Source organism: Trachurus japonicus, chromosome 21 (genome assembly GCF_045865225.1).
Source record: "Trachurus japonicus isolate A0001 chromosome 21, Traja_1.0".
Lineage (NCBI taxonomy): Eukaryota > Metazoa > Chordata > Actinopteri > Carangiformes > Carangidae > Trachurus > Trachurus japonicus.
In genome coordinates, this window is record NC_140927.1 from 19,725,098 (window position 1) to 19,740,532 (window position 15,435).

Consider the following 15,435-nt stretch of genomic DNA (forward strand, 5'->3'; position numbering starts at 1 on the left):
AAAACACACTCAGCAGGTCCAAAGTTTTCTGATAAAAACACAGCCACGTGGTTGAATTAGTGAAAATAAAACTTTATTTGACTTCAGTGTTTGAAACAAAAATGTATTTTGATTGAACAATCTCGGTGTAATTCCATCACTGACCTCTAGAGGGCACAGACCTCCAGTGAAAACCTGCTGAGCTGAACTAACATCATTCACATTACAGCAGAAATAGGCTTGATGCACAGCTCCAATACTTCCTGAACTTAAACAAGCTTCTTTATTTCCTGTCTTACAGATTAATCCAGGTGTGTCTGACCATTGTTGTGACTACTGAGGTCAGAGTCAGACACACCTGGATTAATCAGTTTGTCCAAATAATGTAAGACATGAAATAAAGGAGCTGGTTTAAGTTCAGGAAGTAGTGGAGCTGTGCATAAAGCCTATTGTGAGGAACTTTACTTGGAGACCTCATAATGCAGGGGAGACAACATTCAGGACAGCATGACAAAACCGTTGTACCTTGAAGTGTGAGGTTTATATAAAAGATAAGACAAAGTAAAGGCACTGTTTTTATAGTTGTAATGCTACATAAAAGTCAGAGGTATCTTTCATTCAAACGGCTCATCAGCTCAGTTGGTACCGTAGATTGAATTGAGTCTTTCCACATACTGACTCCTCTTCTTCTTTTCTCTTCTGTTGTCTGTTTCAGTCTGTGGTTGATGAACAGCCATCTACAGAGAGATAAAGTGAAAGTAAAGGTCAGTGATTGCTCAGAGAAAGAAAAGAAGAGCATATAAACATGAGTGTGAGGATGTCAAAGTTTCTCTGACCTCTCTTTCTGACTCAAGGTAAAACTGGTTCTGGACCGGGTCCTGATCCAGAGTCCTAGTCCTGCGTTTTCTGCAGAGATCAAGCCGAGATGCATGATGAGAACTAATATTATGCTGTTAATGCAGTTCATACATCTGACAGTGGAGAATGCATGTGAACACAGAAAGCAAAACTGTTGTCGTAACAATCAGCTCAGGTAAAATGTTCTGATTAATCATATTTCAATTCATTTTTAATGGAATTTCCAGCAGAGAGACCAAAGGCTGTAGTTCACTCCAGTGTGCTGAGCTGCTGCTTCATTCTGTTACTGTAATTGTAAAATAAATATCCATTCGTGCTAATCAGGAAACAAAACATGCTGATCTTTTACTGTAGGAAACCATTATCAGTGTGTTTGCCTATTTTCTTGATGTCACAGACTAAAGTAATCAGTTAACCTAAAAGTAATCGGAAGGTCAGTCAGTGATGTGCACCAATACAAACAAATCATGAAAAATTAATGAAATAACAATAATGGGCCATTTTAGCCTTTGCAAAGACATTGTTGAATTATTTTTCTATGTCAGTAAGAGACAGCTAGGGGCCGGGCTGGGAGTATTATGTTTACAGTTTGTAAATATTCAAAGTTCAAGTTTACTGCACTATCATGGTATTGTTTAAAAATACTCTTCCTGTTGTAGAAGAGATTGCGAACAGACTCTCTGTAACTTGAATATTTGGTGGAGACATTCGACTTCAAGTTAGTATTTATCTTTCAAACTCTATAATAGTAATCCATATCATTTGTGTAAGGGCAGCTATACTGAGGCATGTGCACATTTTAAAGTATTGTTGTGTTTTTTAAAGTTGTAATTGCAGTAAACAGGTTTGAATTTTCCACCATTTGCTCATGCTGACCGACAGCTGCAGTGTATTTGCTGGCAGAACCTACATTTCCGCATTAGTCCGTCACGTTCATTGTATCAATTGGCATCAACTTTCTGGTAAATATGCTTGAAAAACTGCACAGTTAAAACCAGACATCCATCTTATGTCTGCGTTCACAGTGTGGCCGTAGAAGCCACAAGCTCATGTAACCAGAGTGTAGCAACTACATTAGCTCTGTAGAAGTCACAGTCGGAGGCATAACCAGAACTTCAGTTCCTGTGAACTCTGTCTACCAGAGACCATAAGAACACTAAAAATGTTTCAAGCAATAGTTTTTTTTTCATACACTGTTAGATTTTATTCCGTTTTTAAGGTGAATTATTTTGTGTGTAACCTTTTTGTCCTATAGTGTAATGTTAAATGCAGTTTCAAGGTGCACTCCAGACTGCCATGGTGGAGAAAGGATGGTTTCTTTCAAAGGCAGATTCCTAGTACTGACAACGTCTCTGCATCAGAACAGAAAAAAATGTAGGCTACTTGTTGATAGTCACAAATCTGGAGGTAAAAAGGTGTGACTCACCTGCAGAGGCAGACAGCTGAAGTGATGCCACACAGGAGCAATCCAGTTACAGTTGTGAGTGCGTATAGATACCACAAGTGTGAGCCGCTGGATTCTGGAAAGAGTAAGATATGAATAAATTGAGGTTGTGTGCAGTTTGAGCTCTGACGTGGTGTAGAGATGATCTGCCCTGTGTTGTTCTCTACCTACCTTCAGGTTTCTCAGACAAGGTTAAATTCCATGTAATAGTGCAGGTGCCATTGTTACCAGTTACTTGACACTTATAGAGTCCTGCGTCGTTAAGCTGAGCATTAAAAATATTCAGAGTTGAAGGAAAACCAGAGTCTATTCTTACTCTGTCAGATGAGAAATTTGTAAAAGTCTTATTGAGTGAAAATGAATAAACAAAAACAAATCTGTCTTTGGTCCAGGTGATTTGTGTTATGTTTGTCCAGGATATGTTGCAAGTCAACGTGACAGGGTCTCCTCTGGATTCCAGTTTGTTCCTGTGCTCAACTGTGCCATCTGGTTCAAACCCTAACATGGAAGGAAACAATCAGTCAATGTAAAATAAAAGCTGTAAATACATTTAAAGAAACAACATGCAAGACACCAAACTCCACTTTACCTGTAAAAGCATAACACACTAGTAGTTGAATGGAGAGCAGAGCTGCTTGGTTTCGCCTGAACATGACGACCATCAGACAAAGAGTGAGAACTAGGTGCAGAGAATAGGAAGTGGTAAGTTGCTGGTTAGCTAAGCTCACATGTGTGTCACTCTTTCATGGAACCAAATGTTACAGAAGTCATAACTACAATAATCTAATTCAAATTAAAATATGTATATACATTAGAACAGAAGTGAATCTCAGTCTTTATTAAAACCAAATCTATGAGAAGCTGAGGACACTTTACCCAGAGTGTGAGTGAACTGCTGAGTGTGGTTTCAGCAGGTCCAAAATGTTCTGATACTTGTGAAAAACACAGTCACCCACAGTTGAATTAGTGAAAATAAAACTTTATTTGACTTGAGTGTTTGAAACAATAATTAGTTTTTCTTGAAGAAACTCTATGTTATTCCATCACTGACCACTAGAGGGCACAGAGCTGAACTAACATCATTCACATTACAGCAGAAATTCTGAGGAATTTGCATTGGTGGAGAGCTCATAATGCAGGAGAGACAGCTCAACATTCAGCAGAACATAATGACAAAACCGTTGTACCTTGAACCAGTGTATGATGTTTATATAGAAGACAAGACAAAAACTAAGTGAAGGCACTGTTTTCATAGTTGTAAATGCTACATAAGTCAGAGGTATCTGTGGACCAGTCGTCCTCACTTGAATCGTCTGGTTCGCCTCATGATTACTTTTCATTCAAACGGCTCATCAGCTCAGTTGGTACCGTAGATTGAATTGAGTCTTTCCACATACTGACTCCTCTTCTTATCTCTTCTGATATCTGTTTCAGTCTGCCGTTGATAAACAGCCACCTACAGAGAGATAAAGTGAAAGTAAAGGTCAGTGATTGCTCAGAGAAAGAAAAGAAGAGCATATAAACATGTGTTGTGTGTGGATGTCAAAGTTCCTCTGACCTCTCTTCCTGGCTCAAGGTGAAACTGGTTCTGGACCGGGTCCTGACCCAGAGTCCTAGTCCTGCGTTTTCTGCAGAGATCAAGCCAAGATGCATGATGAGAACTAATATTATGCTGTGCACAGTTCATATATCTGACAAAGGAGAAAGCATGTGAACACAGAACACAAAACTGTTGTAGTTTTCAAGCAGAGAGACAAAGGCTGTGTAGTTTATGACAATGTGTTGAATTGCTGCTTCCCTCTGTTAATTATAAAATAAAATTTGATTGGTGTTGATTAGAAAAAAAAAACTGATCAAAAAGCTGGTCATTTATTGCTGGAAGCTGTGATCGGTGTTTTTGACTCCTGAATGTCACAGACTAAATAAATCAGGTAACCTGGACGTAATCAGACGATCAGTCAGTGATGTGAAAATAATCATCTGCTGCAACAGATTGTTAAAAAAAAAAGGCACAAAGAGAGAACTGTTACAGGAAATACACCATTGTCTATCACAACATTATACGAACAAATTATGAAAAATTAACCAAATAAGAATTATGTGTCTTCAGTGAATCAGTTTGTCCCATGTCCACACTTACTGTATATATGTCCTGTTTTTATGAAAACAGTATCTCGGTAACACTGATCTGATTGAATTTTATGAATCAAAGTTCTTTGTAACACATTTTGGCCATAACTCACAAATTCAAACGTTAAGTTGAAGAGCTTGTGACCAGGCTCTCTGCAACTTGACTGTTTTAGTCCAGTCATTTTATGAGAAAAGGTTAAACAAATTGCAACAGAAGCAAACTCATCTGATTTTGTATCCTCAGCATATCCTGAGTGAGGGAAAAAAGCCCCAAAGAATCCCATTAGGGGAAAGTTTAGAAAAACACCCAAACATATCCCATAATTATTTATTAATTTTTAACTGTAATATGATATTACAGTTAAAAAACTTAAGGAATGGAACCAATTTAGGCTACCCATGAGCATTAATAGAGACGGAGCATGTCATACCTGCTCTACTACTGTAAGGATGTGGCTGTCTTGAAAAATTGCAGTCATCTTGAAATTTAAAGTGGTCAACTTGTTGGTTGACCGATGGAGTCAACTCATTCCAGTTTTCATGCCGGTACCACCACAGCAACTTCATACATGTGCCGTCAAAATGGTGGAATGTATGCAAATTTATGCAAATTTGCTCATGTTAACAAAGAATTTCAAAAAACTTGTAATATATTTTTTGTTTGTCTTAATGTAAGTAATCAACTCAGTAATTTTCATGGAGATATCTAAAGGTTAAAAATTTTACCCTATACACGTGAAAAAAAATGTTTGTATGCGTATAAATGGGATATGTATATGTTTGGGTGTTTTTCTAAACTTTCCCCTAATGGGATTCTTCGGGGCTTTTTTTCCCTCACTCAGGACATGCTGAGGATACAAAATCAGTCGAGTTTGCTTCTGTTGCAATTTGTTTAACTTTGACCCCTTTTTTGGCCTAAAATTACTGGACTATTTGGTGGCGACATCCAACTGTGAGTTAGTATTTGTTTTTAAAACTCTGTAACAATGATCCATGTCATTTGTAAATGCAGTTACTGAGGCATGTGCACATTTTAAAGTTTCAACTTTTTTAAATGTTGTAATTGCATTACAGTAACAGGTTTGAAGTCTCCACCATTTGCTCATGCTGATCTACAACTGTAATTTGCTGGCAGAACCTACAATTCCGCATTAGTTTATAAGCTCATTGCATCAATTGTCATCAATCTTCCACTAAATATACTTGAAAAACTGTACTGTCAAAACCAGACCTCCATCCATTTTCTGTGTATTTCACTACAGTGTGGCCATTGAAGAAGCTCATACGTGTAACATGGTTGTTGTAGCTTTATGTGTTGGCTCTATAGCAGTCACAGCCAGACCTTCAGTTCCTGTGTGCTCTGTCTACCAGAGACAATAAAAACTCTAAAAAAATGTTTAGCGCATTATCTTTTTTCATACACTGTCCAACCGTATTCCTATTTAAAGGTGAATTATTTTGTGTGTAACCTTTTTTCCTATAGTCCAGTGTTAAATGCCATATCAAGGTGTACTTGATGATTCATTTCAAGGGCAGATAAAGGGGGGAAAAGTACTTGTTGATAGTTACAAATCTGGAAATAAAAATGTCACTCACCTGCAGAGGCAGACAGCTGAAGTGATACCACATAGGAGCAATCCAGTTACAGTTGTGAGTGCGTATAGTAGATACCATATGTTGAAGTTGATGATATTAGCTAAAAGTCAGATACAAATTAGTTCAAGTGTGCAGTTTAGCTCTGAGTGCACTTTATCTGGTGTAGAAGTGATTGACCCTGTGTTGTTCTCTACCTACCTTCATGTTTCTCATTCTCAGACAAGGTTAAATTCCATGTAATAGTCCAGGGGCCACTTATACTAACTACTTTACACTTATAGAGTCCTGCGTCGTTATGCTGAGCATTAGAAATATTCAGGGTTGAAGGAAAGCCAGAGTCTATTCTCACTCTGTCAGATGAGAAGTTTGAAAACGTCTTATTGAGTGAAAATGAACAAGCAAAATGAAATCTGTCTTTGGTCCAGCTGAATTGTGTTAGGTTTGTCCAGGATACATTACAAGTCAACATGACGGGGGCTCCTGTGGACACCAGTTTGTTCCTGTGCTCATCTGGATCAGACACTAACATGGAAGGAAACAGACAACTTAAAATGAAAGCTGTAAATACATTTAGAGAAACAACATGCAAGACACCAAACTCCACTTTACCTGCAAAGACATGAAACACTAGTAGTTGAATGGAGAGCAGAGCTGCTTGGTTTCGCCTGAACATGACGACCATCAGACAGAAAGAGAGATGAAACTTCACCATCAGCCCCTGAATGTTTTTGTGTGGGAGGCACAGAGAAAAGGAAGTGGTTAGTTGCTCTTAACCTAACTCTATAACGAAGATGTCTCCCACCTTTCATGGAAAATAATGTTATGTAGTGGCCATAAATGCACTTATTTCAGAATATATTTAAGAAAATCTAATCAGAATAATAAGAATTCAAGCTCAGTGTTAGTTTTTTTTGTTTGTTTGTTTGTTTTGAAAACATGCTGTGATCACATGGTATCTAAAATGAGCTGACATGCGCTACAGGAAAACCTCATCTGCATGAGGCTGAGGACATTTGAACACAATGTGACCGTACTGCTGTGGTTTTGGAGCACAGTGGAATCTGTCTGATGCTCATAAGAAACACCATAACCAGGTTTCAAATACCTATGTTGTGGTACTGGGGTCAAGTGTTTCCTATGAAACGTTGACAGGTTTTCCTTTGAGATAGTTCAGTGTCGTTATAGTGCTGTGACACTTTGACAGTTACCTTAACCCCTGCAGCCTTACAATGTGAAGACACTCTCACTATATCATTGTATGCTGTTCTGTATGGTAGCATATTTGTACTTTAAATCTGTTCTTTCTATTGAGTAATTCTGGAATAAGTAAAAAAAAAAAAAATCTTAACTTGACTTCAGTCTTTGAAATATGAATCATTGTGACTGTGTCATTTCCACCACAGCCCTCTAGAGGGCACAGACCTCCAGTGAAAACCTGTTGAGTTGAATTAACTTTATTGACATTACAGCAAACATTGTGAGACTTGGTGAGTTCATAATGTAGGACAGACAGCACAACATACCACTAAAACATATTAATGATAGAACTATTGCATATAAAAAATGAAATATAAAAATTAACAGAATCTTATGAACATAAGAGATATGTTAAAATAATTTTCCTTTTATGCAACCCTTGCTGTTTTGGTATGTTCTTATTGTAATTGCTTTTTTTAATCATTATTTCACTGTAGTTTAAGGGGAGAATGTGCAGCCATGGCTTTGACAGGTTGTGTCACTCTATCATTTAAAAAACATCATATGTTAATTTGAATGCTGTGTCAGTTCAGTAGTAACCATAGATTGCATTGAGTCTCTCCACGTACTGGCTCCTCCTCTTGTTATTTCTCATCATGTGTGTTTCAGCCTGCGGTTGATGAACACCCACCTACAGTACAGAGAGAAAAGGTGAAACCAAAGGTCAGGGATTTCTCAGAAGAAGAAAGAAATGCATACTAGGAACATGACAGTGTGAAGAGGACGTAGTTCCTCTGACCTCTTCTCCTGACTCGAGATGAAACTGGTCCCGATCCCGTGTCCCAGTCCTGCATTTTCTGCAGAGATATCATATGACTAATTTTACAGTAGCAATTTTATATATTTTGCTAAATGAAAACTAAAGAGTCATTCATGTTTATATTCCTGAAAGTAAGGTTTTTGCATTTGGACCCTTGTTTCACTCAATCTAAATCCCATTATGCTAGAATCCCATTAAAGTCCCATTTAAGAGGTTTTAACATACCGGACTCATACTGGAAAATAATCCTAATGCATAGGTTTTTGGGTTGACACAAAAACAAAATACAAAAACAGACAACGTGACCCCATGAAGCGATGATATCTGTCCACTCTCTAGGGTTCAGAGGTCCATTGCTGCCTTTCAAAGACATGCTTTTTACTTTGCCAGTGTCACAACAGATAATTGTAACTTCTGGCAATGCTGGCAAAGATATAATTCTATGGGGCAGTGTTTGGCTCAGTTGGTAGAGCAACCACCCCATGTGTTGGGGCTGTTACAGTAGTCCCTGGTTCAAATCCCGCATCGAGCGGCCCTATCCTGCGTGTCATCCCCCCCCCCCCCTCTGCCTCCCATTTCCTGTCTCCCGCTCAACTCTCCTGTCCATTAAACGCAAAAAAGCCCCCAAAAATATACTTTAAAAAAAAGATATAATTCTACAATGGAGTTATGAAAAACTGAATTTGTTCATATTTAAAAATCTGGAAGTTAGACAGTGTGACTCACCTGCAGAGGCAGACAGCTGAAGTGATACCACATAGGAGCAATCCAGTGGCAGTTATGAGTGCGTATAGTAGATACCATATGTTGAAGTTGATGATATTAACTAAAAGTTAGATATGAATTAATTTAGGCAGCGTACAGTTCATCTCTGACACACACTATGGTGTAGAAGTGATTGACCCTTTGTTGTTCTCTACGTACCTTTAGGTTTCTCAGACAAGGTTAAGTTCCATGTAGCAGTCCTGGTGCCATCTCTACCATTTACAGTACACTTATAGAGTCCTGTGTCATTATGATGAGCATTTGAAATATTCAGGGTTGAAGGAAAACCAGAGTCTATTTTCACTCTGTCAGATGAGAAATTTGAAAAAGTCTTATCGCGTGAAAATGAATAAGAAAAAAGAAATCTGTCTTTGGTCCAGGTGATTTGTGTTAGGTTTGCCCATGGTATGTTGCAAGCGAACATGACGTGACCTCCTCTGGACACCAGTAAGTTCTGCTCATCTGACTGAGGCTCTAAGATAGAAGGGAAAAATCAGTCAATATAAAATGAAAAGTGACATTTGCTAAAATTGATAAGACTTCACTGTACCTGCAAAGATGTGACAGATGAGTAGCAGTTGAATGGGCAGAAGAGCTGCTTGGTTTCGGTGAAACATGTTGACCAACAGAGGAATAATGGAACTGAAAAAAAAGGAAGTGCTTAGTTCCTGTTTAGCACACATGCCACTTAATTACTGAGTTGTGAATACAATAATATTACCAATCTTTTTATTTTTTCAACAGTCATCTATATTAATTCTTCTATAAATTGCACATATGAAATGTGAAGAGTGCAACACCTCTGCTTTAGACTGACACCAAAGAGTTTCTCAGTTTCCCACAAGTGTTTCTCACCTTGCTGCATGTGTTATGGCAGTGATAACCGTCTGCAACTACATTTCTCTTCATTTCTCAGTGCACAAAATAATTGCCCAACTGTTAGAGTGATTGTAATTCAAGGTTTGACACATGTGTACAGACCATAACTCTCAACACTTTAATTGTGAGTAGTCTAATGTGTCTTTTTTTCAGTTTGAAATGTAACCATTTAAAGAACCAACGTATCATGCAACGCCTACTTCTCTGTTTTGATAACAGGACATGATGAAATCTGCTAAAATTGGAAAACACGGGTCACTATAGTCTAAAATTCTCAGAACTCTTCTTTTATTCTAATTTTCTTTTCAGTCCTCAGTCCTGAAGGCTTGGTCCTGTTTTGCTGCAGAGGTCTGATTAAAACAACACAGCTGGACTCACATTTTGTCAGGGTTACATTTTTTTTTCTGACGCACTCAGGTGCCAGTGTTAGAATGTGGTGACAACACAACAGCATGAATTCATGCACCCAACATGCCTTGTATCAACAGTCCTGGCTGCTGATGGTGGTGTAATGGTGTAGAGGCTCTGGGCCCCTTGATACCAGGGATTGTGGTTTGAGTGCCACACCTTCAAACTGAGTATCATTGCTGACCCTGATTTCCCATTATAATTTCAAAATTGGTTTCATAAACATGACAGTGTCTTCAATGAACAGCCTCCCTAGCAGAGCATCTTTGGGATGTGGTGGTGCAGGAGATTGTTAAAGAGAATGTGAATCTACCAAATCTGGAAAAAAGAGAGAGAGATTCAGTCCTGTTGACATGGACCAAAATCTCAAACAACAATGTCCAACAGTTTTCTGTTGTTATTGTTGTTTGTTTTTAGTGGAATTGATGCCACAAAGAAGAGTCTGTTTTGAGAGCTCAAGAATGCTCCATTCAGTAAGTATGGTAAACTCAATGAAGATTGATCAGTAGGCCTATAGTATACAAAATAGAATAAGCCATGTACAGTATGGACATCTTTTATGCCTCTGTGCTAGTGACGTGGATGCATAATCTAAGTCATGCCATGAGATAATTACTTTAAAAATGGTAATGAAATGATAATAACTTTTGGGTCAAAACCTAGAAAGGGTCTAATATTGAGAGGAATCCTAAAATAAAAAACTGAACATTTGTCAGAAATGAGATCTTCTCATTAAGGGGTTAATAATGTGACAAACAAAGATCTGCATTGGTCTTGCTAGTGCACCGGGTGCTGAAGCAAACTGAGAGATGCTAACCTAGTGGCCTGAGCATGCTAATCAACAAAATGTGCTTTCATAAGTGACTTGTTTTAAATGTCAAGACCTGAAAGTCTGTAGGTTCCCCAATTCATCTGATCGTAACACGTCACCTGTGCTGACATGCTGTGACACAACATCTACAGTATATTTATACAGAGATAAATAGATAAAGTGCAACACAACACAACACAAGATAACTCATTTCCTTAATTTCCAATTACAGACACACTGACTGACTAACTGACTCAAATCTCGAGGGGAACAGGAAGAGGAACTCACACTTTACAAAGGTGTCAAAACAAAGTGGCAACAACAAATTGACACTAGAGTTCAGGCAGATACATAACTGTAACATGCAGCTCTCCAGCTTCTATCAGCTTTGGCCTTTTATGCTATTCATTTTGATCAGTGATCACATTATGTTCTGCCAGGATGTGCTGAGCAGGTTTTACATTTACCACTGTTGATTATACATGGGGAGTGGGTAGTGGGCAATGTGTATAAAGGGTAAAAACTGAGTGAGTGGTGAGGCTTTGCTCTAATTGCGTTGTACACCAGCAGAGGCTGCTGCAGTCGACTTGTTCATGCTTCTAACTGCTCCTGCCATCAGGGAGGCATGAAAAGACATTGTGTTTGATTGCCTTGCACTGGTTAAGAAGCATAGACACATTAAGCACACAAAAATGTCTATTGTTGAAGGTGCCCTGCAGTAACTCTTAATACATCCCAGGTTTGTTATAATTCAAAATGCATGCATTTATATTGTTAATTGTACCTATCTTATAACCAGTCTGGATTCTCCTATAAGAGAAAACTGGACCTCAAATGGACATACCTGCAGGGTTGTTGAACTGAATTAGTTTTGGTACACATGTACCTAATAAACTGGCAATAGGGTGTTTTCTTCCACTGCCACAGTTTTGGTCTGCTTATTCAAGAAAATTACACTGTAAATGGTGGGCTGTATTATAAGTTGTTATCATGCAAGCCTCTCTCTCCTCTCTCTTTCTTAATGCAGGGCTCCCAGCCCATAATTTGATACTGGCCGTTGACAATAGAGGACTGGAGCTGCCAGAAGGAGGAAAAAAAAAAAAAACAAGCTTCAAGCTTCCTCGATTTATCTCCACACATGCATGTTTGGACACACACCTGCTCTCACTTTGTATGACTTGTTGAACAAACATCTTCTGCATTTGTGTGTGTGTGTGTGTGTGTGTGTGTGTGTGTGTGTGTCTGCAGCAGCTCTGACATTTTCTTTTCTTTTTTTCTCCAAATGCCAGGTTAATGAATGAGGTCTTTGGTAATGGTAGTCAGCAGCCGCCCTTGGCCATATTCACTAGAGACTGAGTGAGAAGTGGCTGGTCTAACAAGCAAGAAAAGAGAACATTGCTCTTCACAAACAACATGTGGATCCTTCCAGCATTATCTCATTTGACTCCATTATGGACAGAAAAACCATGACATGATGATTTTGACTGCACCCCTCCCTTTTATACTGGTTAGTTATGGGGACAAAGTACACAGTAACACAGTCCTAATCATATTAATAGATTCATTTCACAGATACATGTACTTACTACAGGAAGCCTCAAGCCTCAACTTTAAACCACACAGTTTCATACCTAGGCCTACTTTCTGTACCTTTTCACGTCCATACAGAACTGAGAAAGGAGAAAACATTTTGTATCGAGGCACTATGAGCTCTCGAGGTGTAAATATATTCATGTTCACACACACACATGCTGTGCCTGTTCAGACCTGGTATTGTCACACTTCTTGAATGATCAGATGACAAGTGGTCTGTTCTAAGTATATGTGTTCACACCTGGTTTTAAAATGTTCCTCTGCACGGCGTCTCCCTTGACCGCTTGTGGTCAGATCTCATTTCCTCTCCTCATATGCAACTACATCTTGTTGCTTTTCTGCAATCAACAGACTTGTCTATTCTGTGTTTGAGAGTGAGACGAGTGACACTGAGCGAGGGGGAGGGTTTGAGCGAAAATTATGTGACTATGAGACTATGAGACTTTAAACCATTTTCAGTTCCTAATTAAGCTATGGCACGATTATGTCAGTAAAGTAGGCGGTCCTCAAATGTGGCCAGGACACGAGTTCACACTGTCAAGGGAACTTGGACACGTGGTTCAGACTACCTCAGAATGTGGTCTGAGAGATCAGATCTCAAATAAGTCCTGAGTGCATCTTTGGTGTGTTCAAACCTGTAGGCTATAGTGCTGTCTGACAGTCATAGCTGCAAGATTTCAAGTGACTACATTGACTTAGATTCAGTTGCATACTTTAATCTAACCCTAACCCTGACCCTACCTAAACCTATTATCTATTTCCACTAACACAATTTGGGGACTTGGGCTCCCATAAAGAGGGTCCCCAAGAAGTCCCCATGTTGCATAGTCCCCATACACACACACACACACACAAAGATTTTTCTCACTTCAGAGGACATTAAATTGACCTATAACACCTTCATTTTCTAGAAACGTATCACTTATCTTATTATATACGTAACTTTAACCTAACCTTAAAACATGTTTTCTTAATAAAATGAAATAATTTATAATATGAGGACCGTCCTATACATCTGTGTCACATGCTTTGGGGACTTTGGTACCTTAACAGAAAATGAAGGCCAGATTTTATGTTTATGTAAAAAAAAAAATGTAGGTCCTGACAACATAAGTAATACCTCGACCAAACACACACAGAAAGAGAGAGAGAGAGAGAGAGAGAGAGAGAGAGAGAGAGAGAGAGAGAGAGAGAAAGAGAGAGAGAGAAACCATGCTTAAATCATACCACAGCAGGCCTTAGAGAAAAACATGATAGAAAAACTATGATTAAAGAAAGCTCCAAGAGCAAAAGAAAGAAGCTAATTGAATGTGTATGCTATGTTTGACTGTGTGTGTGTGTGTGCGCGCGCGCTCTTGCGCGTGTGTAAGAGGGATTCTGTGTGACCGTGGCTCGTCTGACCCTTTCAGGCATTGATGGATGTTTGTGAATATTTGAGATGCCTCTCAGAAAGCCCCTGGCAGAACACAGAGAGACATCAGAGGAGCTAATACCTCTGTTCTCCATCCTGAATACTGCATGGTTCGCTCGCATACGTGCGCGCACAGTGCATGAATTTAAATCAGTGGTTTTTACACTGATGTCTCGGAGAGGGAGCATGTATTGTTTGTTGGACGTTGCAGCAAGAAGCGAGATTAAACAGTTTGTCTGATTAAGTATTCATCTTCTCCCAGCTGCCTGCAGAACATGGTGAAAGCCAGTCGACTGTAAATGTGTGCTCTTTTCTGAGTCAGGGTTTAATATTTCACACATATGAGTGTGTGTTTGTGTGCATGTGTGCACATGGGTAACAAATAAGAGGAAATCTAAACAGATACATGATTGGATCAACTATAATCAGCCTTTACACTGTGACTTGTTCATAATAGAATAGGCAAAGGGGTTCCATTAATATTGATACATATAAAAGAGCATTGTGTAAGTCGATGCTGTTTTCGTGTCTTTCAGAGACAGTTTACTGACAACTAATTTCCTCTGACAAATAATTTGAGGTCAGAGTTGCACGTGGTTGAACTATTCTCGCCTCTAACCATGTGCTCTGAGCCTCCGACCACAGCCATGACCAACTGTAATCATGCCACATTTGCTACAAGCGGAAATTGCATCGAAAGGGAGGAGGCTGGAGGACAAACAAAGAAACTCAGCACTGTGCACCCATAAGATTGCCAGACATGATCAAAATAGATGCAGCAGAGCAAGAAATATTATATTATTTTATAGTGCACACATAATTATTCTTTGTCAAAACCTGGAACCTGCAGTACTCGCACATTGTGAAGGTTCTTGTAGCTCCTTTCTGCAGCAACAAAAGGCAACTGGTATAGGAATAGCACTCCCTATGACCTGTAAATAGACTTTGATTAAATCATCAGTGTGCCCCTTTAAGTATTGACATCTTGCATTATAGCATATTGTGTCATTTGTTGGAGTTCTGACATTTAACCTGGAAAGTTAAGTAGCAGCAGTTTAGTTCAATCATCACGTCACAGTGCTAAATTAAGTTTGCCTCTGTTTCCCGGTGTCACAGTTGACGATTTGTTTTGTAACTCCCACAGGGAAACACAGAAAAAGAAAGTAGAAAAAAAAAACACTTTTCCTCTCCTTTCATACAACTTCCTCTGTGCCAGCCAACCATGGTGCCAAACAAAGGTTGAGTCAGACAATATGGAAAAATTATCCATCAGCAGTAAAATGCATGAGGCCATCTAAAGAGCATGAAATGATCTGTTTCAAACAAAAAAAGCTGCTGTTTCTTCATGTTTTTCACTGCTTGATATCAGACGCCACCGAGAAACACGAGAACACACTCTCAAATAACGCACCCTCGACAAAGAATAATCACAGCATCTATTTAACAGGTAGATTTCCTCAGAGGGGATAAAGTAATATATAATTGATGGCTTGCGGTGGGAAAAAAATCTTTCATCTTCCTCTTTCTATTCAAAATTCAGCGCG

At 38.9% G+C, this 15,435-nt stretch overlaps 2 protein-coding genes and 1 long non-coding RNA gene across 3 annotated transcripts; all 3 read right to left on the minus strand.

The window, feature by feature from the left end:
• Nucleotides 1–606: 606 nt before the first annotated feature.
• Nucleotides 607–2,818, minus strand: LOC146965121 (uncharacterized). Its single transcript, XM_085765671.1, has 4 exons — nt 2,453–2,818; nt 2,264–2,357; nt 816–885; nt 607–716 (listed from the first exon to the last, which is right to left on the minus strand). The coding sequence occupies exons 1-4, from the start codon at nt 2,784–2,786 to the stop codon at nt 615–617; spliced, it is 600 nt and encodes a 199-aa protein (XP_085621797.1). The 5' UTR covers nt 2,787–2,818; the 3' UTR covers nt 607–614.
• A 539-nt stretch (nt 2,819–3,357) lies between these two features.
• Nucleotides 3,358–6,738, minus strand: LOC146965122 (uncharacterized). Its single transcript, XM_085765673.1, has 5 exons — nt 6,617–6,738; nt 6,206–6,529; nt 6,008–6,107; nt 3,840–3,909; nt 3,358–3,737 (listed from the first exon to the last, which is right to left on the minus strand). Exons 1-5 carry the CDS (start codon nt 6,717–6,719, stop codon nt 3,639–3,641), a joined length of 696 nt encoding a protein of 231 aa, XP_085621799.1. The 5' UTR covers nt 6,720–6,738; the 3' UTR covers nt 3,358–3,638.
• A 963-nt stretch (nt 6,739–7,701) lies between these two features.
• LOC146965123 (uncharacterized) lies at nt 7,702–8,838 on the minus strand. The gene is made up of 3 exons (XR_015034630.1): nt 8,751–8,838; nt 8,004–8,061; nt 7,702–7,895 (listed from the first exon to the last, which is right to left on the minus strand). It is a non-coding gene; the product is annotated as an uncharacterized LOC146965123 (long non-coding RNA).
• Nucleotides 8,839–15,435: the final 6,597 nt, after the last annotated feature.

Bases quoted from the DNA above. Each gene is read 5' to 3' on its own strand.
- LOC146965121 (XM_085765671.1), bottom strand. From the start codon at position 2,786: ATGTTAGGGTTTGAACCAGATGGCACAGTTGAGCACAGGAACAAACTG. The intron at 886-2,263 runs GTGAGTCACACC...TGATCTCTGCAG, and splicing joins TCAGCTGTCTGCCTCTGCAG to AAAACGCAGGACTAGGACTC. The intron at 717-815 runs GTCAGAGAAACT...ATCTCTCTGTAG, and splicing joins ACCTTGAGTCAGAAAGAGAG to ATGGCTGTTCATCAACCACA.
- LOC146965122 (XM_085765673.1), bottom strand. From the start codon at position 6,719: ATGGTGAAGTTTCATCTCTCTTTCTGTCTGATGGTCGTCATGTTCAGG. The intron at 6,108-6,205 runs GTAGGTAGAGAA...TCTGACTTTTAG, and splicing joins TGAGAATGAGAAACATGAAG to CTAATATCATCAACTTCAAC. The intron at 3,738-3,839 runs GTCAGAGGAACT...ATCTCTCTGTAG, and splicing joins ACCTTGAGCCAGGAAGAGAG to GTGGCTGTTTATCAACGGCA.